Genomic DNA, 23095 nt, shown 5'->3' with positions numbered 1-23095 from the left:
AATGTACATGTAAATCATATATAAAATTCAACTTGAATCTTATACAAAACACCAAACATATTAGCACAATCATATACTCACTTCTCAATTCTCATGTGAATGATATTAAAATCATGTCAGATTTTAGATATTACTTTTTCACTTTTTAGATATTGTTATTGTAAGATGTTGACAAATTCATCTTACATTTCATCAATCAAAATATGAATTTGAAAATGCTAAGTATCTTACAATTTATTTTTTATATACATCTAACGTTTTCATGAATTTATCTATCACATTATTCACATGGATACATAATTTTCCAAAATAATTGATGATATATGTCATATACCGTAAAAATTTTAGGAGACAACCATATCATCATTGGCACCCACCACACCATATATCATATAAACTCTATAAACTTATCATCCATTATTATAAATTAGAAATTCATCATAATTTTTAAACACATAAATGTATAAATCAAGCCAACAAATATTTTTGCTTATAATTGCAAGTCAGACCAATCCGCTTAACTTTTCTTCATTATCAGATAATTTATTAATATATCTAGTTACTGTCATCAGATCTTCAACTATTATACATTAACATAAATACTTTTATACATAATATGAATTATTTTGAAATATTGTTGTTTTATAAAGTCATAAAACACTCCCTCTTCTCAATCAAATCGAATATGAATCGATGAATAATAAGTTGAGAATTTTTTCCATAATAATTGATATTCTCTAAATTGAAAATAATATTTAATAATCAAAAATGATAGTAATTTATTTAGATATAAGATAAAAACTGATAAGAGTGTTTGGTCATATATTATAGTATAAAAAAGTTGTTAGTAAAAGAATACATTTCTCGCATTTCTTTATTTCTGTAGTTGACCAAAAATTATAAATTTAATAATATTAAACTTTTTTTTTGAAACAAATAATATTAAACTTAGATACATCTTTATTTACGAAGGTATATATTAACCGGTTAAACTTGTTGAAAAATGTATTCCCTCCGTCTCCCTCAATTGTTTACATTGGAGGGAGACACGGAGACCAAAACAATGTATAAAAAATGAGTAAAGTTAGATGAAAAGTGGGTATAGTGATGGGACCTATCAATATTTAATAATAGATTTGAGATAATGGAGGAAAGTAGTGGGTGTAATAGTAGTAGTTTTTATTGTTAAATATGAGATAGTAGGGGAAGATAGTGGGTGTAATGATGAGAAAAATTTACTATATAACGTAAAGAAATGAGAGAAACATCCCAAAATAATAATCGTAAAGAAATGAGAGGGTCAGAGGGAGTAGTAATCGCCTAAATGAGACCACGTATGCACTCAGACTACTCTGCTCACAGCGCCACTCATGTACTGCTACTTTGACACCAATCCAAAAACCACGTCATTAAAATGTTTGTTTGGTACGGTTGGGACTAGCTGGAGTAAAATCGGGCCAAGTGGATAACATAATAATAAAGCGCAATTGCCGCCGGCGATTTTCCCGGCACCGACGAATCTCTGCCGGAATCACCCTCTTTACTAGCACTGCGAGGCTTTGAAACGGAAGTACTTCGGTACTGTGTTTTAATTTGGAGACCTGTTTGGAACGATAAATATACGTATGTGTGTGTATATTTTATATCACTGATGTTTAGAAGCAATAATTATAATGTCACCGCGAGGATTTTCCAGCGCCAGATTCGGACTCCTGCTCCTGGCACTTCTGTATGCTCTCTCTCTCTCCCCCCCTCTCTCCCTCTCCCTCTCTCTCTCTCTCCCCCTCTCCCTCTCCTCCCCTCTCTCTCTACCTTAGTACTTGTAAATTTGAATTTTAGGCTTTTTGAATCTCGTGTTTGTTTAGTTTAGCCCTACTGTATAGCTAGTGTCTAGTTCCATGTTTATGTTAATGTGTACACGCACTTCGAGTCAGGCACACAAGTGCATACACTGTCCCAAAACTAATTCTGCCTACAATTCTACAAACAGGTGATTTTAGTATCGATGTTATTTCTATCATAGGTTTGTAGGGTTTGTAGTGGAACTACTTTATGTGGTATTGTGTTCTTAAATATCTGCAAGCTAGATTAATTGGTAATCAATCAAGCAAAATAAGAAAAGGTTTCAGGGCACTCAATCGAAGTCAGCAGTGTCCCTATGAAATTCTGGTTGTTTACTGTTTTTATTATTGCGGATAATAATTGAGAAAATTTCCATTTTAAAATCACCATTACCATCTCGTTGCTCTCTCTGGATTTCATTTTATCTCTCTCTAGCTTTTATGATATATGTGTAAATGATTTTCTGTGTAATCCTGCACTAATCTGTTCATTAAATTGTCCAATTTTCCGTAGTTCTCTCTATATTCCCTCAAATTATTGTTCTTTCGCTAGATACTGACAAACTAGATTATTATGTATGTCTTCAATCTCATGTAGCTGAAAATATAGGTCACTAGTATCTGTGGGCAGTAAAGTCTTGCCTTGATAGTGGTCGGGGTAGTGAAAGAAGACCACTTCAAGTATTATAGTTTTGCAATTTCGTTTTGACGAGGTTCATGAGATATTGCATCTTTGTTTAGATTGTGTGATTTTACATTGAACCGCATCGCCTGTAGAAAGGTCAAATCACTATAAGCTCTAGCCTTTATTATTTTGGGTATCTATTTGACTGATATGCAGAGGATGTTATAACATTGTGTTGCCAGTCCTCTTATTCGTGACTTTTTTATTGTATTATATGAATTGTTAAGTAGATATATCGTGGAGCTTATTCTGTTGTGCCTTTGCATGAGAAATATATATTGATTTTTTTACTGATTTGCAGTTTCACTGTGCCAGACGATTTTATGAAAATATAGTCCCAAGCTGTACCATTTATGATGCTGAATGTCCGGATCATTCATTTCGCAAGTTCACTGAAGATGGACAGTATCTCATAAGCTTCAGTAGGAACCATCAGGATCTTATTGTGTATAGACCATCATGGCTGACATTTTCATGCAAAGAAGAAGATTGTGATGGTCAAGATCTTCCCTTGAAAGCCAGGAAATTTGAGAGCTTCTTCAGCCAACTATATAGTGTACCACTTGCATCCAGTAGTGAGCTAATATGCAAAGACTTCTTTCTCTACATAGAGAGTAACCAATTTGGACTGTTTGCTACTTCAACTCCACAAGTTCATGACGCTCCTGCGATTGGAGGAGCTGTACATGGAGTCCCTTCAGTTGAAAAAATAACATTCCACCTTCTAAGGTACAAGGACTTTAGTTTTGTTTTCTTATTTACAAATTTAGTTTGTAATATAAGAACTTTTTCAATTTTATTGCTGATCATTACAACCTGATTTTCTTTTTCTTTTTTTTATATTTGGCCTTTACTCTAGATTGGGAGATGGGGTCATTCTTGATGAGAGGGTCTTTCGCAATGATTATGTCAATTTGGCTCACAGCATGGGAGTTTTCTTGTATGATGATTTACTGGCTATTGTGTCCCTTCGATATCAAAAAATACACATTATTCAAATTAGAGATTCAGGGACCCTTGTTGATGTACGAGCCATTGGGGAATTTTGCCAAGAAGACGATGAACTGTTTCTAAATTCAAGTTATCAGGCAAGTGAAACTGTATAATCTCTCCCACCCTCCCTATATATATATATATTTGTCTCGGTGTTCAGACTCAGGCTTAACTTGGGATTTTGGAGTACTTATTGACTTTTGGCGTATTAAGTTAAGGTAAATACTAGCACATCGAATTACAAGCTATAATAGAAGTAAATACCAGTTTAAGAAGTCTGAGGTTTTTTATATCGGTGGTTGAATAAAGTTATACACAACAATCGATACCGGAATCCGAAACTGGAGGGCACATTTGATAATTGATAGTGTATTCTTTTGACATTTAGGATCTTATGCACATTATAATTTAGGCAAATAATGATAAAGCATGTTGCACGATAGTAAAATATATAAATTTGAGCTATAAGCACTTGATAAGTACTAGTGTCATTGAAATCACTCTAAACATGTATCATATATTAGTTGTGTTATTTAAGGATGGAGAGGTTTTGGCATTTCCTTTAAATTCAAAATAACACAATAGTCAATTCCCATAAATTGCAGTTTCTTAGATTCGCCAACATACTTTTACTTTTAAATTGGTTTTTCAATTTTTACAGAAAGCTACCATTTATGAATTACTCATACTGAACTGTTTATCGCAGTGCACAGCGAATGGTGACAGGAGCAGGCAGCACCATGTCCCTGTGGATCATGTTGGCCAGAGCGACAATCATAACCAGCCCAGTCCAGAGAACTCTTTCCTGAGTGGTATAAAACAGAGAATGCTTTCATTTATATTTCAAGGCATATGGAATGAAGAAACTGATGAAACTCTGGTTGGTCATTTACTATCATGTTCATGTACTCTTAAAAGGTGTCATGTTTTTACAACTAATATGTGTATAACTCTCCTCTGACCTATTCTAACTAAAGACAATAATTTGTAAATTAGCACGAAATGTCAATGCCATAATGTTTCATATTAAACTTTTTTTGCCTGACATATCTTCTGTAGAGTTATATTTTAAATGTTTGACAACTTAGTTGCTCCCACTCCTCTTATACATGTAACCTTTGTACAATGGAAATAAAAAATATGTTTTGCAGCTTGAAAACTTGTACTGTTTTCTGCACTCCTGATTTTCTTTGGAAAATTGCATATACATGTGCTTTTCAGTAAATCTTTTCTTTTAATTTCTTGTTAGAACTAGAAACAATCTTCACCAAACCTTGCATTGTTTTACTCACTGGGAATTGCCTTATTGTACAACTCTGATTGCACCCGCTGCAGATAAAACTACTTAATAATGCAAAGTTTTACACATGGTATCTCTTGGTCTGGAATTAGGGTTCCACAGTCATAATGAGTCTGTTATTCAGAGCTATGGGCAAATATCACCTTCTCCATTGTATACTAATCTGAAAAATTATCTTGATAAGATCCATCTAGGCTTTAAATTAATGGTATTTTTTGATACTGCATCTGCTGAATTGACAGTGCCTTGTTATTTAAAGTTACTTTTAGCTTGATGTTAAATTGAGGGGAAGTATAATAATTGGTCAAGAAGCTGAGGATATGATGATCTGTTGCTTCAAGATCTGAATTCTCACATATGTATAGTTAAAATTGGGAGTTGCCATGATATTACATTATAGAGAAGAATTTCTAGATTTTTTTTGAGTGGTTTTTGAAGAAAATCTAGCCAACCAGCCTTACCCTCCCTTCATCCCTGTACCACCCAGTATCTCCATTTCTCTTTTTTTTACCCATTCTTTTCCCGTTCTTGCTTTGTTGTAATGCTGACTTTAGTCATTTCAAGCACCACATATCAAAATGCAAGAACTCGTTATGAAGTATTGCAGCATCAAAATAAAGAAAAATAATACAGTTGGGGTAAAAAGACATACGGCTGTAATTGAAATTTGATTATCATCCCATGTTGTATATGACTCTTGAAATCAAAGGAAGTCCAACTATTGAAGCTGTATATGGTCAGGCTATAGTCATCAGATTTTTGCTTCGCTTGTATATATCATGAAGCGTTTGTGCTTAGCTGTATATGACTTGTTTCTATGCATAAAAACTTGGTAGGTAAAGTCCTCTTAATACCAAAATCTCCATCGTCTTAACTTGGTTCTAAAGAATTTATGCTGCCGGAAATGGGTGGCTGGATTGAGCTGTTTACCTTTCTCTTTTGGATTTGCATGGAGTGGCTGGTGTAATGTACAATTCCTTAGATTTATCCTTTAATAGCGCACTTCTTGCAATACAAAGAAGGATTATTGTAAACTCATTAGTTTCCGGTACACGACTAGTTAGGCCTGGCCTGATATTCCTAGTATATGTCAAAGAAGGATAAGTTATCCCAAATGTACAGTATTTAGTTTTTCGGCTAGTATGACCAATCAGTAGATCTTTTGACATAAAATTTATATCATAAACTCTTTCCCTTTCCAAAATACTTTATTGACCTATTTTAAAATTTCAAAAGACCTCAGTTATTGACTCATATTGATGCATATTCATATGATTCACTCAGTACATTTGCCAATGCTGAAACTGACAAATGCAAGGTTCACAAAGTTCACTGATCTATAATCTTAAGGATTAGAAACGAGTCGAATTGACTTAAGAAAGGGTCTTGGGGATTGCTTGATTGCCAATTGTCTTTTGAAGAGTGTACTTTCTGTTTCCTTAATTATATACAACTTCCAAGTGGTACATTTTACAATGTGGGACTCGTGAAATTGAACTTTATACTAATATTAACTGAATCTAATGCTAACTATTCTTTTTTTTTCCTCTGGTTTAATAGAGGATGCAACATGTGAAGAAGAAGTTTTATTTTCATTTTCAAGATTATGTTGATTTGATTATGTGGAAGGTACGGCTCCAACTTGCATCCGATGCTATTTATCAAAATACTTCCTTATGTACCGTGTCCTACGACTCATGTTGATTTCCTTTCACTTGAATATAACATTTGTTTATGTGTCTAAAATACTTTTCCAGGTACAGTTATTGGACAGACATCATCTATTAATCAAATTTGGCAGTGTTGATGGAGGGGTGAGGATCTTTATTCCCTCCCTCCCTCCCTCCCTCTCTCTATATATATATAAATTTTGTTGTCTGTATCCTTTACCTTCCCCATAAATGCTCGCACAAAGAAAGGCCGAAGGCCAACCCTGCAACACTTAAATGATGCAATAAGTAATTTAGGAGAGGAATTTCTGCATCTACTCTTGTTTTTCATTATATGACCACAGCTGGATGCAATATTATTATCTGGGATCCCATCAAAGTTTGCAATTGTATTGTCAAATTATTAAGCTAGCCATACATTGATCAAATATTATTTAAGCTGCAGGTCTCACGAAATGCTGATAATCATCCTGCATTTCTTGCTGTATATAACATGGAGACAACTGATATAGTTGCTTTTTATCAGGTATTTTGTGGCTGGTTATTATCTGATACTTCTTTCACAACTTGAAGGCTAAATACTGACACAATTTTTGGATTTTCTAGAACTCAGTGGATGAGCTATATTTATTGTTTGAACAATTCTGCGACCACTTTCACGTGACATCAAAAAGATCACTCTATATGAATTTTATATCATCTCACTCTAACAACATTCATGTTCGTGAGCAAGTTAGGTCTAATAAGAATAAAGCTACCAGCTTACCCCAGGTAACATCTAAAATTGTTCATGCCTCTTGTATCATCATTTCATGTATTGTCAGGGTATAAATTATGGTAATTTCTAAATGCTGCAGTTTGTGAAGAAGATGCTGTCTTCTTTACCTTACTGTTCCCAGTCACAGAGCCCTTCCCCATATTTTGACCAATCTCTTTTTCGATATGATGAAAAGGTTTGGTTTCGGATTTTCAATCTCTTGTTTACCTATTAATTTTAAAACAACTATGGAGGCGTTTTTTCTTTAAAGCTGCGTGAGACAGGCTTTGCACCAAAAAAGCTGGATGGATATCTGGTCCTAGTAATATATGAAAATAAGTGCGCCGATAATCAGAAAAAATGGATATATTAATTGGACTGACAAAATTAGGGTGTTTGGAAGATAGAGGTTTGAGAAAAAAAATTAGTGGATTAGCCCAGATAAGAGGTTTAACTAGATGAATCCTCAAAGATTGGTGTTTGCCGTTTGGTAGTTAGCCAATTGATTAGCAGTTTGGACACTCGATCTGCTAATTTTGAAAAGGCTACTTGGAGGAGCTTTTCAATTAGATGATTGTCATGTGTTAGTTAAATTACAAACTGCTAATTCAAACAGCTGTTTACCAGACAATTTCATCCAAAACAATTAATTCAATCCTCTAGTGAAAGCAGCTAATTCAATCCGCTAGCTGCTAACAGTGAACAACTAATTGCCAAACAAGACCTATATTTTAGCATTTGAAGGCTGTTGCATAAACTTGTGCTTTAATTAATTAATTCCTTTTGCAGCTAATCTCTGCAACTGAGAGACATAGACAGTGTACGGATCACCCCATCAAGTTCATTTCGAGACAATCAAATACCCTAAAATTTAAGATAAAACCAGGTATGATTCTGAAATTTCCCAGTATAAGCCTTAAAAAGGGCCATATTAATTCATTAAGATTCATGTGGCCTGGATATTATTTTTGTTTATTCATTTAATTACGGTAGAGGGATAACTACTTCTGTAATTATGTCCATGTGACACTATCTTTTATGATACAAGATTAGCCCCGGTGCGATGTGAAGTAGATTAAAAATCCTAATACTCGTAACATATAATTATCATTAGCGCAAGTCACTTGATATAGTATTGCATAACATGTCATGTTGTGGTCAGCACAAACATAAACGTGAAATATTAAAATTATTAATAGACATACAGTATCTCCATATAGGTAGGTTATGGTAAGATCAACTATTTACACTGTTTTGGAATATTTAACAATCCTGTTGAATTGTTTTGTAATCAGGACCTGAAGTTGGTACTGCAGATGGTCGAGTGAAGAAGATCTCCTCATTTCTTTTCCATCCCTTTTTACCTCTTGCACTCTCCATCCAACAAACTTGGTCTTTACAGCCAGCTGTTGTAAATATTCATTTTCGAAGATAATGGGCGTCATTTTTTCTCCTTGGGTTTACCCATCCATATCCCAACCGTGACATCCTTGGCCTTATTAAAATTTTGAATCTAGGACTGTATATGGTCGATTGCTTGCAGCTGTATATTTGCTGCACGTGTGTGTGCCAATAAGTACTGTGATAATGTCGTAGAGTAGCAGTGATAGTGCTGATATATCGGAAATTTTAGTGCTACAAACTTCTAATTATGCGTGTATTGACACAGGGAGGGGAGGGTATTCTCCCCGGTAGAGCAGACACAATAACAAAATCGACTATCCAGGCTCATGCTTGTGAAAGTCTAATCAGCAATGATGAATTGTAGCAAGTTTACAGTTTTACTTATTCTAGAGGGTTACAAATTTTATGAAGAGTGTTCAGCTTTTTCAAATATATATTGTGAAGAGCCCCACCATTGATAGTGCTGATATATGGGCAATGTTTTCTTACAAATCTTTTGTTCCACTACTTGCACCTGGCAGAGAAAGCGGCTTGATATTATTAGTACAAGGAGGAATGACAAGAGTCTTGATTATCAAAGCTTTTGCTTAGAAGCTAAGAAAACCAGAAAATAAAAAATGGAAAAGATGAAAAGCAAACTGTGATAAAGTTGCCATCAAAGCTTACTGGCTCATAGACTCATAGTTTGTAAAGCTGTAGAGAGACCACGCACTAAAATAGTGCATGAACACAGTTTCCACACAACATGCATGCATGATTATTATTGAATGGAAAATGGAAGGTAGCTAGTTTATTTTTATTGTTGGTGCGCCTCTTTAATAATCCTAAAGGTAGTTGCTAAGTGCATTATGTTATTAGGTACATGTTTGTATTCAAATACAAACCATCTTAACTTGTAAACTGACCACCCGTTGAGCATGGAGGAAGATTTCGGGCTTTGGCAGGAATAAATAATTATATTTTTCATCATCACATATTATTTTCTAAGTCATATCTTAATTAATACATATATAAAGAATTTATTTCTGTCAAAAAAATATATATATAAAGAAATTATTATTCCCACTATTTTGAAATACAGATTCTTTGATTTTTTGATATGCACTACAAAGCCCTTTACCCGTATAATTAAAATCATTATTTTTGAAAGTTTCTTGTTTAAAGTAAAATATATGATTACTTATAATTTTAAAATAATAATTTTAGCTATACGGCCACAAGATTTACAAGCAAAAATGGAGGCGACTGCTATTTCAAAATGGAGGGAGTATATAATTATTTTCCTCATGTAAAAGTTTAACAATGACAATTTTATTTTGTACTTAAAATTTAAATGAATTTGTATATCTGAATTTTGTTGCATCATCCGTGCAAATTTGTAAGATTCTTAGATCGATAAACCAATAGTGAAACATAAAGTATCATACTTTACGAAATTGACAAGCCACAACTCCATGCTTATAGTGTATAAATATATGCCACACATATCTGAATAATTGGATATTTTCCTAAAAAACAATAATGTGAATATTATGCGAAGAACAGGAGCAGTGGTCCCTGTAACGGGATAGTTCGTGTATGTTATCTAGACTACTCACTTGTCTATCTCTATGCTAATAAAGTAGTCACATGCATTTATATATTCTCAAACTACCTACCGCAACAACTTTAATTAGGAAAAGACAAGGCAGCTTCCCCATTTATCTTTTCATCCAAAAAGTTTATTCCATTGTTTCTTCTTTTCTTCTTCTTCAATTTCATGCTGTAAAAAAGAATTTTTCGAGTTTATTGACCAAGAGAGATGAGTTGATAAACAAAAAAAAGGAAAAACAAGCAAACAAAACTGAAGGCATTTAATGGTATTTTGACGTGTCAGGAACTAAACAAATCAAGAATCCACTGTTTTTCCAATCATACGGATTGGTTTCTTATTGCTATTCATATTTGTCTTCAAATTCAGTAAGCACCTTTATTGTCTGCACATGGTTTTAAACAAAAAAATTTAAGAACCATAACGAGATTAAAATTTAAATTTTCTTAAATTAAAAATATGATATTATTTATTTCATGATATCTAAAATGATTAAGTTGTCAAAAATCAATTGACTTCTTAGTCGCATGTTCTGTTCATCAATTTTTACATAATTTTCAAGAAATTTGATTTTTTGAGTAAATTATATTTTTCAACTTTTTTACAAAAAAGTATTTATGTTTTTATTAAATAAGAATAAGAATCTTTTGAAAAATCTCAATCCCGATTTCAATTTTTTTTTTTTTGACAGAATCCCGATTTCAAATTTAAAACATATGAATAAGTAAAAAAAAATTGATTTATATCCGAATAGAACATATACATGCAACATGGATATGGTATAATGGTATCCCATAATTACCCTCCTCCTGAGGCCATTGGGTAAATTTTAGCGCTATAAATAACTACCACAACAGAGCTTTTACAAATTTGTTTTCTTCCTTAAATTATTTATCGTCTCGTCACATTTCAAAATTTTCATTTCTTCGTCTTCTCCAAACCCTTGTTTCTCACTCCAACATTATCACTAACCTCTCGTCAATGGCGTTCATTATCAGTGGGCCCCGCTAATTCACTCCAGCCTCGTTCACATTTTATCGCTCAATCTTTGATTTTTCTCAATTCCACTCGTCACTGGAGATATTTTACAGTCAAAGATCACTAATTATAGGTAATTAATTTAACTTTGTTACTCAAATTCAATTTCGTGTTGTTTATAATTATATTTGGAATCACTGTGTGTGTGTATTTGTGTGTGCATATGGATCTCTGTGAATTCTGTGTGTAGAAGTTTTTTAAAGTTCTGTTTGGATGATTGTAACTGAATTTGAGAGTATGGAGTTATTAGGCTGGTTGATTTCCAGTGTTCGATGATTTATTCGGATAAGAATAGGAAGATTTAGTCCGAGAAATGTGCTGGTTTGTGTTTGAAGAGGATTGTTTTAGATTGAAGAACAAAGGTTCGAGTTTTGTCTAGTTATGTTGTGCTCAAAGTTCGAGATTGTTTTGGTGGCCAGTGCTAGTGCCTTTGTGTTTGGGGACAAATGCTGTAGTTTTGTGTCGGATAGTACAAGTCTAAAACTATAAGCTTGGGTTTACTACCACTTTTTCATTAGGAAATTTATATAAATTCGAAAAAAACATGTGTAAAGATGATAGTTTTATTCAGAAATGAAGAGCTTTAACATCCGTGTATCTATTATAGTTTTACACGAATACCTTTTCAGTGTGTATCTGCCACCCAGAAGGGGGAAACAAGCTAAATTCCCTGGTACAATCGTTAAAGAGCTAAGTTACTGATGAGCATTACATTAAATAATGGAATTGGAATTTTTTTAGTCATGTACATTTGGAACGTCAGAGAAGAAAGAATCAAATAGAGCGCATAGAAACATCACTAATAGGTTCTCAAATGCCAACACTATCCAAACGCCTCAATCTAGAATTTAATTTCAATAACTAGTGTGAATTGAAACTCTATCAAATATGTCCAAGGCATATGCTTACAATACGCACATATGGTGTTAATGTTAAATAATTTACCTAATGTTTAGGAAGCAGAGGTACTCGGGTTATTAAATGTATCTCAGTATCCCAGCGCCGTCTCAGCAGAAACTTGGGATACTTGGATTTCTAGAATCTCAACTATTATTCTTCTTTAACATTCATACTATAAATATAAAGCACTGATGTTTATATTTACATATACAAAAGTAGAATTTCTAACCTAAATTCTTGTATTCTAGTCTTATCAGATGCTTATGTTATGCATTTGACCCAATTCGCAAGATTTTCTTAGTGGATTAGTCATTTAGAGCATCAGTAAATATCTATAATAAATTAATAAATATTATATACCCCCCCCCCCCCCCCCCCCCCCCCCCACCCCCGGCATGCGCCGAAGTCCCAACAACAACAAAAAAACGCTGCACCTGAATCCCCATATTATCATATTTGTAGTATCCATGTATCCCCGCACCCGTATCCTTGCTTCTCAATCTAATATAATTTATACAGGAGTATATGGTTCTCATCGGTGTTCTTACTTTTGCCTTTAGTAGAAAATGACATATATCTGACAATTACTGTTCTGTACACAGTAATACATACATAGATACACATTCTTGTACACACACATATATAGAAACAACTTATCGGTTTGACAGTGAAGAGGCACCCTCAAGTGCATCATCCTCTTCCATTGTCCAAATTGTTTCTAACTAAGAATCATATATTATGAGGCATTAAATTTTTCTTAGCATCAGCCTCTCATTATTTTCATGAAAACCTTGTAGGGAATTGTATGGGGTATGGTTTCTTATTTAATGTTCTAAGAATTCTTTGTTTAGACTGATAAATTTGTTGCTTATGAATTTACCAGCTTATATCTTATGCTGGGTCTTCTTGTGGAATTAATTGATCATCTGCTTTATAACTGATGCAACGCCTCCACTGTTACTGGTGTTTGTGGTGTACATAGTACATGCTCTGCTTTAAGTTTAGCATGCAGAAGACTGGTCACCTTTTCAAGAATCACTCCTTAAGACTGACATCTCAGCATCATTCAGTTCGCCGCTTAAGCTTTTTTTCTCAAGTAGCAACAGGACAGCACTCATCCCCAATAGTCTTTCCCGAGAAGCGTAGCAAAGTGAAGACTTCAAAGCGCAGTGAAATCAGTGTCAGTATTGATGATCTTAAGAAATCAAAGAGGGAGGAGCATAAAATCGATATTGGTGATGAGAAATCTGACTTGCTTGGATATGATGTTTTCTCCGCGAAGCTAGTTTTAGACAAAAGAAAGACAAATAAAAGCAATGATGCTAGCACATCAACTGATATAACAAATCAAGTAACTGTTGATGCTAAACTCACAAGCAAGGCACTGGTTTGGGGTACACATCTATTGTCGCTTGCGGATGTGGTTTCAGTAAGCTATTTTGTGCTTTCTGCCTGAATCATATACCCCTTTTACTTGCAAAGCGGCATTAATAGTTTGTTCACTTCTTTGGCAGGTATCATACACTTTTGGCTTCAGACATTTTACAGTGCACTCGTACCCTGTAACAAGGACCTCATGTGTACTTTCTTGCTTTAAGAAATCTGGTAGAAGTCGGAAGGATTTTCGCTTCTTGGCCGACACAATAGAAGAAGCTGTTCAATGGGTCAGTGGGTTTGCAGATCTGAAATGTTATGTAAATTGCTCGCGCCATCCTTTGGTTTCTTCGAAGAAGGAGGCTTCAGATTTTTTATTTAGTGATTTTCCTCTGGAACCACATATCAAATGTAAAAGTCCACCTACAATGCTTGTGATTTTAAATCCACGGTCTGGACATGGGCGTTCAAGTAAAGTTTTCTATGGAACAGTAGAACCAATATTTAAGGTATGTATGTAGCATTGTATGTTAGATAATCTATCATGGATATTCATCATTCATGTCAATGTTAGTATATCTGGTCAGGTAGTAGTATTTACTGACAAACTACTAACTAGCACCGACTTTGGGGACCTGGTGTCTATAACCTGAATATACCAATATATCAACTAATTTGACCTTAACTCTTATATGCTTATTTTGGTGCTGATCTGTACCTATTGAAGATACGGAGCTGCTTTATAATCTATGGTTTGTCTGTTGAGTTCTAAATTCTTATGATCCTGATTTTTTGATCCACATAAGATGTTATAATTGTGGTATAGCAACATTCTCATTAACATTCACATATTCGTACATTTAGCTGTTTGGCCGTGTTTTTTGACATTATCAATCTTTCTTTATAGTACTTCTTGATTGATTTTATGAGTATAAAATTGTTTGAAATATGCCATCTTTTCTGTGTCCAATGTCCAATTATATTCCTCTTAGCTCGTGAAGAACTTTATACAATGGAAGAACTATGTTCATAGTTGTGCCTAGGATTTGTCTTTTGTATTCTATTTATACCGGATACCATGACAGCTTGCAGGATTTAAGCTGGAGGTAGTTAAAACAACAGCTGCTGGACATGCTAGAAACCTTGCATCAAGTATAGACTTCAGTACATGTCCTGATGGTATTTAATCTTTTGGATCTGTCTTGCATTTGCCTAGTCTTTAGTTTTGTGTTATCATCATCGTTGTACTGGTACTTGTTATTCATTTTGGACTGGAATTTTACACCAGGAATCATATGTGTAGGAGGTGATGGAATCGTTAATGAGGTTAGTTTTTCTCTCTTGAGTGATTTTGTCATAAATCCAGTAGATAAAGATTTTTCTTTTACATTTTCACAAGTTTTTCCACCGGAATCTTGTGCTTACTATGACTATACTTTCTGGTGTTAAACTCAAATTATTGTTACCACACAAACTGTATATTGTAACACATCAGAAAATAATAAAATGTCTAGCGAAAAGATGACTATCCAGTATCCACCTCGAAAGGTTGATCAATTGAACTTGGAGGATTTGAACAGTGGAAACAAGGTCTTCCACAAATTTTAAAAGATTCTTTAATCGTTTGTTTTTGTCTACTCATGAGATGACCTGAAATGTAATAGAAGGCATGATCAATAGTGTTCAGAAGAGATGCAGTAGTAGAAGTGTTTATTGTTTAGTGCTTGGGGGAAGGTTTGTATACTAACCTACCAAACCAGACCAAACATATCTGTGTATCCCGCTGACAGAGTTCTGGGAGGGCAAGATGTAAGCAAACCTTTCATCTACTTTAAGCAGGAGAGATGCCGTTTTTGCAAGACATCCTGCTTGATTAGTACAGTGTACAGAAAACAGTAAAGGAACCATTTTATAAAAGATGAGAGACAATAAACATATTAAGAACATGATATATTAGACAAGAGACAATAGGCATCAATCGTAGGACGTTGTGGCATAAAAGAATACAAAAAACCCAATCATTAAACATATTTTATTGGGTGGCATAAATACTGAGGGCATTAAAAAGTACCAGGCCGTGCCCCCCCCCACCCCCCACCCCCCAAAAAAAGAAAAAAAAACTCAAAAATGCACACCACCACCCCCCCCCCCCCCCCCCCCCCCCCCCAAAAAAAAAAAAAAACTCAAAAATGCACACACATTAGTCTTGATCCTGATGTTGTGTTTAGTGCTACATTTATCTGAAAAGGCTCTGATCAAGGCTGATGCTTGATGGACCGTTGGTTAGTGGTTATAAGATCTCGTGTACTATTTCCATTCCATTTTTGTAGTTATTGGTGACATCTTCACTCTATTTTGTGGTTGGCTTTCCATAGTTACATGTATTAAAGCTTCCAAAGGCAGTGTGGAAGATGCAATGCTGCTTGTTTCAGAGTTTTGCAGCTTGGTTAGGATATTTGTTATTATGTTATCCTGAAGTTCGTTAGCTGCTAAGTAAAGTGTTATTCATTTATTTTAATTTTTTCCTTCTAGCTACTAACATACTCTGAACCTAAGCTATGATTTGCATTCTGATTTTCTTTCTATATTTTGCTGTTTAACATCAGTTTATTTTTCTTGTGAGCTGCTTCTGCTGCAGAAGGTAACGAGTTGAATCACATGTGCAGGTTCTGAATGGTCTTCTTAGCAGAGATAACCAGAAGGAAGCAATTTCAATTCCAATTGGAATCATCCCTGCTGGTTCTGATAATTCTTTAGTGTGGACTGTTCTTGGAGTTAGGGATCCAGTTTCTGCTGCAATCGCAATAGTGAAGGTATTAATCTAGTCCAACAGAACGTTGATTGAATTGAATCATAAGCTTTCCAACTACTGGTATACTCCTAGTGTCTACAATTAAATTTAACCAGATAATAGTTTGAAATATAAAGCAATTTTTTTTTCTCCTTATCAAGTGTTCAAAACAGATATGGAGTGCACCCTCCTTGTGGTATCCCTTGCAAAAAAGATTAAAGATGCTTTGAAATATTGATTTTAATTTCTCTACCATGAATATGAACTTAGTGTGCACATACACTGGTAAAATTGGCAAGCAATATGTTGCCTTGACTTACTTCTTGTTCTTAGGGAGGTCTAACTGCAACAGATGTTTTTGCGGCTGAATGGGTTCATACTGGTGCGATTCATTTTGGGACGACCGTCGCATACTTTGGGTTTATCAGCGATGGTAAGAGATAAGATTTTATCTTAAAGAGCTTGGTATTGCAAATTATATATTCCCTCGGTCTGGCTACTATTGTTTTTGCTATGTTTGTTTTATGGGATTAGTAATTCTTGGGCTGTTGGCCTATATGCTCCAAATTTCTTTAGTCCCGAAGTTATACGAGGGAAAACATCCTCATTTCAGTTTAAACTTCTAAGAAGTTTCTTTCTTTGCTACAACTGATAAAAAGGGAATAGCCCCTTTTGATGAGAGATATGAACAATTTTCAAGGATATAATGCTTATATGTATTAAATATCATAATTTTTACAGCTCAGCTGGTTTTAGGCTATAGAATATGTACTATATTTGCATCACATTTGCTGTACTTAAACATGGCTCAGCTGGTATAGAGAGAATAATGACTATTTTGGTCTTGTAAGGGGTGATTTTACTTGTGATAAGTGAGAAATTATCATTATAGTGATGATAATAATAATTATATTATTATTATTATTATTATTATTATTATTATTAATTATTAATATTGTTGCTGTTATTGTTGTTGTTGTCATTGTTATTGTTGCTGTTACTGTTTTCTGAATTCTTCATGCCGGAACATTTGTGTTGCCAATATAATATGGTATAGGTTCTCTTTACCTGCATGACAATTGACCTTGGTATATACTGGATCCTATCATTTAAATATGCATCGTCTTCTCATGTCTTGCAGTTCTAGAACTCTCTGAGAAATATCAGAAACGCTTTGGCCCTCTACGGTATTTCGTAGCTGGTGTCCTTAAATTTTTATGCTTACCCAAGTATGGATTTGAAGTGGAATATCTTCCAGCATCAAAAGAGAGAACCGATCGAGAAGTAGTTGATGTGTCAGAACTTTATACAGACATCATGACAAGATCCAACAAAGATGGCATTCCTAGAGCCTCTAGCTTATCAAGTATCGACTCAATAATGACTCCAAGCCAAATTTCTGGTGCTGAGTTGGATACAACTTGCAGTAGCACCGAGCCATCAGATATTGTACGTGGTATAGATCCAAAATCAAAACGCTTATCATCTGGGAGAAGTAATGTAGCTGCAGAACCAGAAGTTAGCCATCCTCATCTACCACTTTCATCAACCCCAAACTGGCCAAGAACTAGGTCCAAATCGAGGACTGATAAAGGATGGGCTGGGCTAACAGCCACACATGACACTACCAGGTCATCTTGGGGAACAGCAGCAGCAAATGATAAAGAGGATATTTCATCAACAATGTCTGATCCAGGGCCAGTATGGGATGCTGAACCGAAGTGGGACCCTGAGACTCACTGGGATATGGAAAATCCCATAGAATTACCTGGTCCAGCAGAAAACGATGATAATGATGAAGATGAAACAAGCAAAGATGATGTGCCAAGATCTGTAGAAAATTGGATAACCAGAAAAGGTCAATTTCTTGGTGTCCTGGTTTGTAACCATTCATGTAAAACTGTTCAGAGTTTGAGTTCTCAGGTGGTAGCTCCTAAGGCTGAACATGATGATAACATGTTGGATTTGTTATTGGTTCATGGAAGTGGACGTTTGAAGCTGTTAAGATTTTTTTTGCTTCTGCAATTTGGACGGCATCTTTCTCTACCCTATGTTGAATATGTCAAGGTATGATTAAAATCTAATAATCTATTGTGCCTTTTAAGTATGTTATCTTGAAATGTTCCAGCCCCTTATTGAAGTTCAAGAGGTATGCTCTTGCATGTAGTTTATAAGATACAATTTTGGATATCAGATTATTTCCTTTTACATGATTAGTCTAATGTAGACCTCTATATCTATTATCAGAGTGCATATAGAAAGAAAATATTTCCTTAAACATATTACCTTTTACACGATTATTTAACTGTAGACCTTTATATGTGTATATATTAGAGCAACTTATAGAAGCTAGCTGTTAGCTATTAGGGATTGAAATGGCAAGATCTTACCATCCCACTCCATATTGGCCATATGATCTGATAAGATAGTGCAGTAGTGCACTTCCTTGCCATTGTCCATGGCATGTTAGCTTCATTGTACTCTCTGGACATCGGGCTCTAGATAGCCTTTTCCATCATGGGACTTCATTCTAGGGTGACATCTGTCAGCTTTATACCTAGTAGTATAATTATCAGATTCTAGGCAGAACTTCTCATCTGTACTGTGATCCACTGACAACTAATTTTGATGCCGTAGATATGCTCTTAGTAATCATAAGAGTCCAACCCAAAAGCTCGGTGTAGAGGTGGAGCTTAAGGCTCCAGTAACTCATACCAGACTAAAAATGCTACGGCTAGGGGACTAGCGTGTAAGTTAGTAACGGTGAATATGACATCCTCCTAATAATCTAGAGTCACATGTATGTATGCTGGTTTTAACTGTTGCCTTGCATAATCGTGAATTCAAAATTTAACCTTTCAATTTTCAGGTAAAGTCTGTGAAGATTAAACCAGGAAAGACCACACAAAATGGGTGTGGCATTGACGGCGAACTCTTCCCGGTTGCAGGACAAGTCATCACTTCTCTATTTCCTGAACAATGCAGGCTTATAGGTCATTCTGCTGGTACCAGTCGCAAGTAAATATAGAGGCTCCTATAGGCTTCGTCTTTATACGTCAGTGATTCATATGTACTCAATTTCCGACATTCAGGTTTCGGTCCAGGCCTATTGTCGGCGTTGCTGGTGCAGATAATCAAGTTTTCGGTCTCCTGTATATTTTGTGAATATTATCGGTGTAGGTCCATTTCTTGGGGTAATGGGGTCACCTTGCTTGTAATCCATTTGTTTTACTTGTCCTGTGATGTGTTACCTTTGTCATATGCTGCAACTATGTGCAATCTCCACTGTAGGCTACTTGCCCTGTTACTCTGTATAACTATGTTTCAAGTGCTAACTAGCTTATAACCCGTGCAATGCACGGGCGGTTAACATATTTGTTATTTTATTATATATATTTTAAAGTTACCTAATTTTATTGTAAAAATAAAATTATGATAGAATAACATGGTTTAATAAATTTTTTACTTAACAGTTGGATAAATTCTTCATAGTTAAGTCCGTCAAATGGCTAATTGAAAATTAGGTCGAACATATATATTTTAATGAGAATGTTAAAATATTTTCTTTTACATGTTATAATTTAAGGTGGCCTATAAACTCAGATATAAACTAACCAATCAACCTTTGATATTTAGTTAATAATAATTAATAATATGGTATAAAACATACGCATGAACCAAATACCTCCCCATCATACTAACCTAAATCTGATGTTTTGGTTTAATTGATAATAAAAAATATACTATAACATGTTATAAATTTAAGAGCTCCGTGGGTCGAATATCAAACGATTCACCAAACTCAACTAACTGACCAACCAAGTGAATTTTTATTTTTGGCTTTAATAGTGTAATAATATATAGTATATGACAGATTTGTAATATTTCTTTTAATATGAGATCATTAGAGTATTTAAAAATAATGTTATTAATGTATTTTGGTTGAATAATATCACATGTTATTTATTAATAATTATATTTAATGATATTATATTTTTATATATATGGCGCCCGTGTTGATTGTAAAAACTCGGTTTTTTTAGTTAGAAAATCTAAAAAAGATAAAGCGTTTTGATTAAAAAGACAATTACTATGTTGCTCGATATTATTTTAGAAGATTGATTTTTTTTTATCTAAAAAATATATAAAAGATAATTTATTTTAGTTAAAAAGAATAATTGGTTATATATATAGATAGGCCCGTACTTCGGCCCAAGTACCGACCGCCCGACCAATATAATAATACTCCCTCTATTTTTCATTATTTGACTTTTAGACTTTTGGCACACATCTTTACGTATAAATATGTCGCCCATGTCCGTATTAATTGTAAAAGATTAATTTTTTAGTTGAAAAATTTATAAAAAGATAATATATTTTAGTTAAAAAAGTAATTACCATGTTTCTCAATGTTATTTTAGAAGATTGAGTTTTTTAGTCAAAAATATAAAAAAGTAATATATTTCAATTAAAAGGATTATCTGGTTATATAGATAGGCCCGTACTATGGCCCAAATTAAAAAGAACAATTGGTTATATAGATAGACCCAGAATAATTGGTTATATAGATAGGCCCGTATTTTGACCCAAGTACTGACCTACCAAATTTTTAATGTTTCAGTTTTAAAAGGATTATTATTAATTGGTTATATAGATAGGCCCGTACTTTGACCCAAATTAAAAAGAATAATTATTTATATAAATAGGCCCAGAATAATTGGTTATATAGATAGGCCCGTATTTTGGCCCAAGTACCGACCGACCGACCAAACTTTTAATGTTTCGCCTTTAATAGTACTAGCCTATAACCCGTGCGAAGCACGGGCGACCATATAATTTTAATTTGATTATTTATAAATTTAATATCATTTTGTTAATGTTTTTTGTAAATTAAATAAAATGGTATTAAATTATATTAATCGATTGGTTATATACGACAATGAGGGTGATACCTCCGGAGCAAGAGCTTTTTGTCAATAACTATATTCTTGTTTGTCTAATGTGTGCAGAAGGTGAACTAACAAATTTATATATTCATCTGTGCATGTAGAACTTGCACGTAGTTGATGGGGAGTTTCAGAAGCAAAGTTGGGTCCATGCAGGTGGCTCGAAATTTTGCAATTGTTTTCGTTAATTTTATTACTATCGAATAAGCGACACGATTGTAACGTTCTTAGCGGTGACATTGAATACTCTAAAACTGCAGTTGTTTAAGTTATTGTTATCTATCTAGGAGAAGTCTTGTTTGAGACATTTTGTCATGTTCTATGTCTTGTTTACGAAAGTGCATATATCTCGGACCTGGATTCAGAAGGTTTTATCATGTATGCAAATTTTGTTAGGCCTTATACCTAGTCCTTTGCATCAATATTCTGAAACTCAGATCAACCTGTTTGGAGCAATCATGTGTTTCTGTTGGACCTTGTTGGTATACATCCACTTTGCATAACAAGAGAGTAACATCAAAGTATGTTGCTAAAACAGCACTATGACAACAGCCATCTGACATGTTCTGTGACAAAGCCTCAGGCAATAGATCAGCAATGGATGGGCTATTCATGCGGCAAAGATCCATATACCCCATGTTATATCAACTTGCATGTACATGTTGTTCTATATATATAAGTGTGATCGAACGACATAAAAAAAATTAAAGCAAAGCAGATTTCATTCTTCTGGTACTTTAATAACACATACTAAGTTTTAGAGCATAATCCTGCAAATTGTTCAACCATGTATCACCAACCATGTCAGAATACAACGACACGATCATTAATAAAAGATTAAGAAAAACATATCGAAGCATAACCAAAAACTACCTGAAGAATGTCTAGGCATATAATTCCATACATATCCACATTAGGATGGAAACACCCTTTCTCAAACTTAACCTTTGGAGGCTTGAAAGGATAATCCGTCGGAAAGGAAAGGGATAGCTTATACTCTGTTCCTTCAAACACCGTATCTTTGCTCCCTATGGTAATTGTTCCTTGCCAGCAAAATATGTTGTCCTCTTCACGAAATGCAGAAATTCCAAGATCACCTCCCATCATTAGCGACATTAGCTCTCATTGCAGGCTTTTGAGAACATATTGGGTATCGATCGGTTTGGCAGATTGAAGTGGCTGTTTGGAGGAAGCAATGTTATTGATTTGCCTGTTGTTGTTGTTGTTATCTTGATTGTTAATCGTAGCCATTTTTTCAATTGCTGAATCATACACAGAGGGAGTGGTTTAGAGTTATATGAAAGTCTTTGTTTAAAAAAAATATTCAAAATTGTATATTTATAATTTTATTTATAACATATTATAATTTTTTTAATGAAATATTATATGATAATGTATTTATGAGTGTTTTTAGTATCTGAAACTGTTTAACAATATAATACTAATAGACTCCACATTTGTAGACTTGTAGTCCAAAAAATATAACTAAAACCTTGGACTACAACATTTGTAGACTTGTACCTTGTACTGTAAATTATATAGTATATGAATCGAGAGAGATTGAGAGAGAAGGGGTAGGACTTAGGAGGTAGAATTGTAATAGGAGACAATTCTTAGGTTTCTAGTACAGCAATGAAACAAGAGTATAAAAAAATATGACCAAACCAAAAAATATAAATGAAAAATAGGATTACAAATTATACATATGTTGACTTATTATAGTATAGTAAGTATAGCCTTATAGCCTTAAACCCGTGTAAAGCACGGGCGACTTTATTTTTCATAATTCTTTCATGTTATAAAAT

At 34.1% G+C, this 23095-nt stretch overlaps 2 protein-coding genes across 5 annotated transcripts; both read left to right on the top strand.

The window, feature by feature from the left end:
- Nucleotides 1-1349: 1349 nt before the first annotated feature.
- LOC108192869 (light-mediated development protein DET1) lies at nt 1350-9060 on the top strand. Of its 3 annotated transcripts, none has more exons than XM_017359374.2 (11): nt 1350-1729; nt 2828-3255; nt 3386-3614; nt 4226-4399; nt 6380-6448; nt 6577-6633; nt 6935-7015; nt 7096-7260; nt 7347-7442; nt 8036-8132; nt 8542-9060. In XM_017359374.2, the coding sequence occupies exons 1-11, from the start codon at nt 1652-1654 to the stop codon at nt 8679-8681; spliced, it is 1614 nt and encodes a 537-aa protein (XP_017214863.1). In that variant the 5' UTR covers nt 1350-1651; the 3' UTR covers nt 8682-9060. The 3 variants fall into 3 exon arrangements, with proteins under 3 accessions (XP_017214863.1, XP_017214865.1, XP_017214864.1); XM_017359375.2 differs by having other exon boundaries at nt 1455-1729; nt 2842-3255; XM_017359376.2 differs by lacking the exon at nt 7347-7442 and having other exon boundaries at nt 1450-1729; nt 8542-8777.
- A 2037-nt stretch (nt 9061-11097) lies between these two features.
- LOC108227220 (sphingoid long-chain bases kinase 1) lies at nt 11098-19755 on the top strand. Of its 2 annotated transcripts, none has more exons than XM_017402262.2 (9): nt 11098-11352; nt 13162-13608; nt 13694-14062; nt 14639-14732; nt 14842-14879; nt 16220-16366; nt 16678-16777; nt 17486-18411; nt 19214-19755. In XM_017402262.2, exons 2-9 carry the CDS (start codon nt 13165-13167, stop codon nt 19364-19366), a joined length of 2271 nt encoding a protein of 756 aa, XP_017257751.1. In that variant the 5' UTR covers nt 11098-11352; nt 13162-13164; the 3' UTR covers nt 19367-19755. The 2 variants fall into 2 exon arrangements, with proteins under 2 accessions (XP_017257751.1, XP_017257750.1); XM_017402261.2 differs by having other exon boundaries at nt 13063-13608.
- The last annotated feature ends 3340 nt before the right edge of the window (nt 19756-23095 follow it).

Source organism: Daucus carota, chromosome 6 (genome assembly GCF_001625215.2).
Source record: "Daucus carota subsp. sativus chromosome 6, DH1 v3.0, whole genome shotgun sequence".
Taxonomy (NCBI): Eukaryota; Viridiplantae; Streptophyta; class Magnoliopsida; order Apiales; family Apiaceae; genus Daucus; species Daucus carota.
Note: the sequence above shows the minus strand (reverse complement) of the source record. Positions and strands in the feature narration are given on the sequence as shown.

Coding starts and splice junctions, on each gene's coding strand:
- LOC108192869 (XM_017359374.2), top strand. CDS start 1,652: ATGTTTAGAAGCAATAATTATAATGTCACCGCGAGGATTTTCCAGCGC. Junction 1,730..2,827: donor CTCCTGCTCCTGGCACTTCT/GTATGCTCTCTC, acceptor ACTGATTTGCAG/TTTCACTGTGCCAGACGATT. Junction 3,256..3,385: donor ATAACATTCCACCTTCTAAG/GTACAAGGACTT, acceptor CCTTTACTCTAG/ATTGGGAGATGGGGTCATTC.
- LOC108227220 (XM_017402262.2), top strand. CDS start 13,165: ATGCTCTGCTTTAAGTTTAGCATGCAGAAGACTGGTCACCTTTTCAAG. Junction 16,367..16,677: donor CTGCAATCGCAATAGTGAAG/GTATTAATCTAG, acceptor TCTTGTTCTTAG/GGAGGTCTAACTGCAACAGA. Junction 16,778..17,485: donor CTTTGGGTTTATCAGCGATG/GTAAGAGATAAG, acceptor CATGTCTTGCAG/TTCTAGAACTCTCTGAGAAA.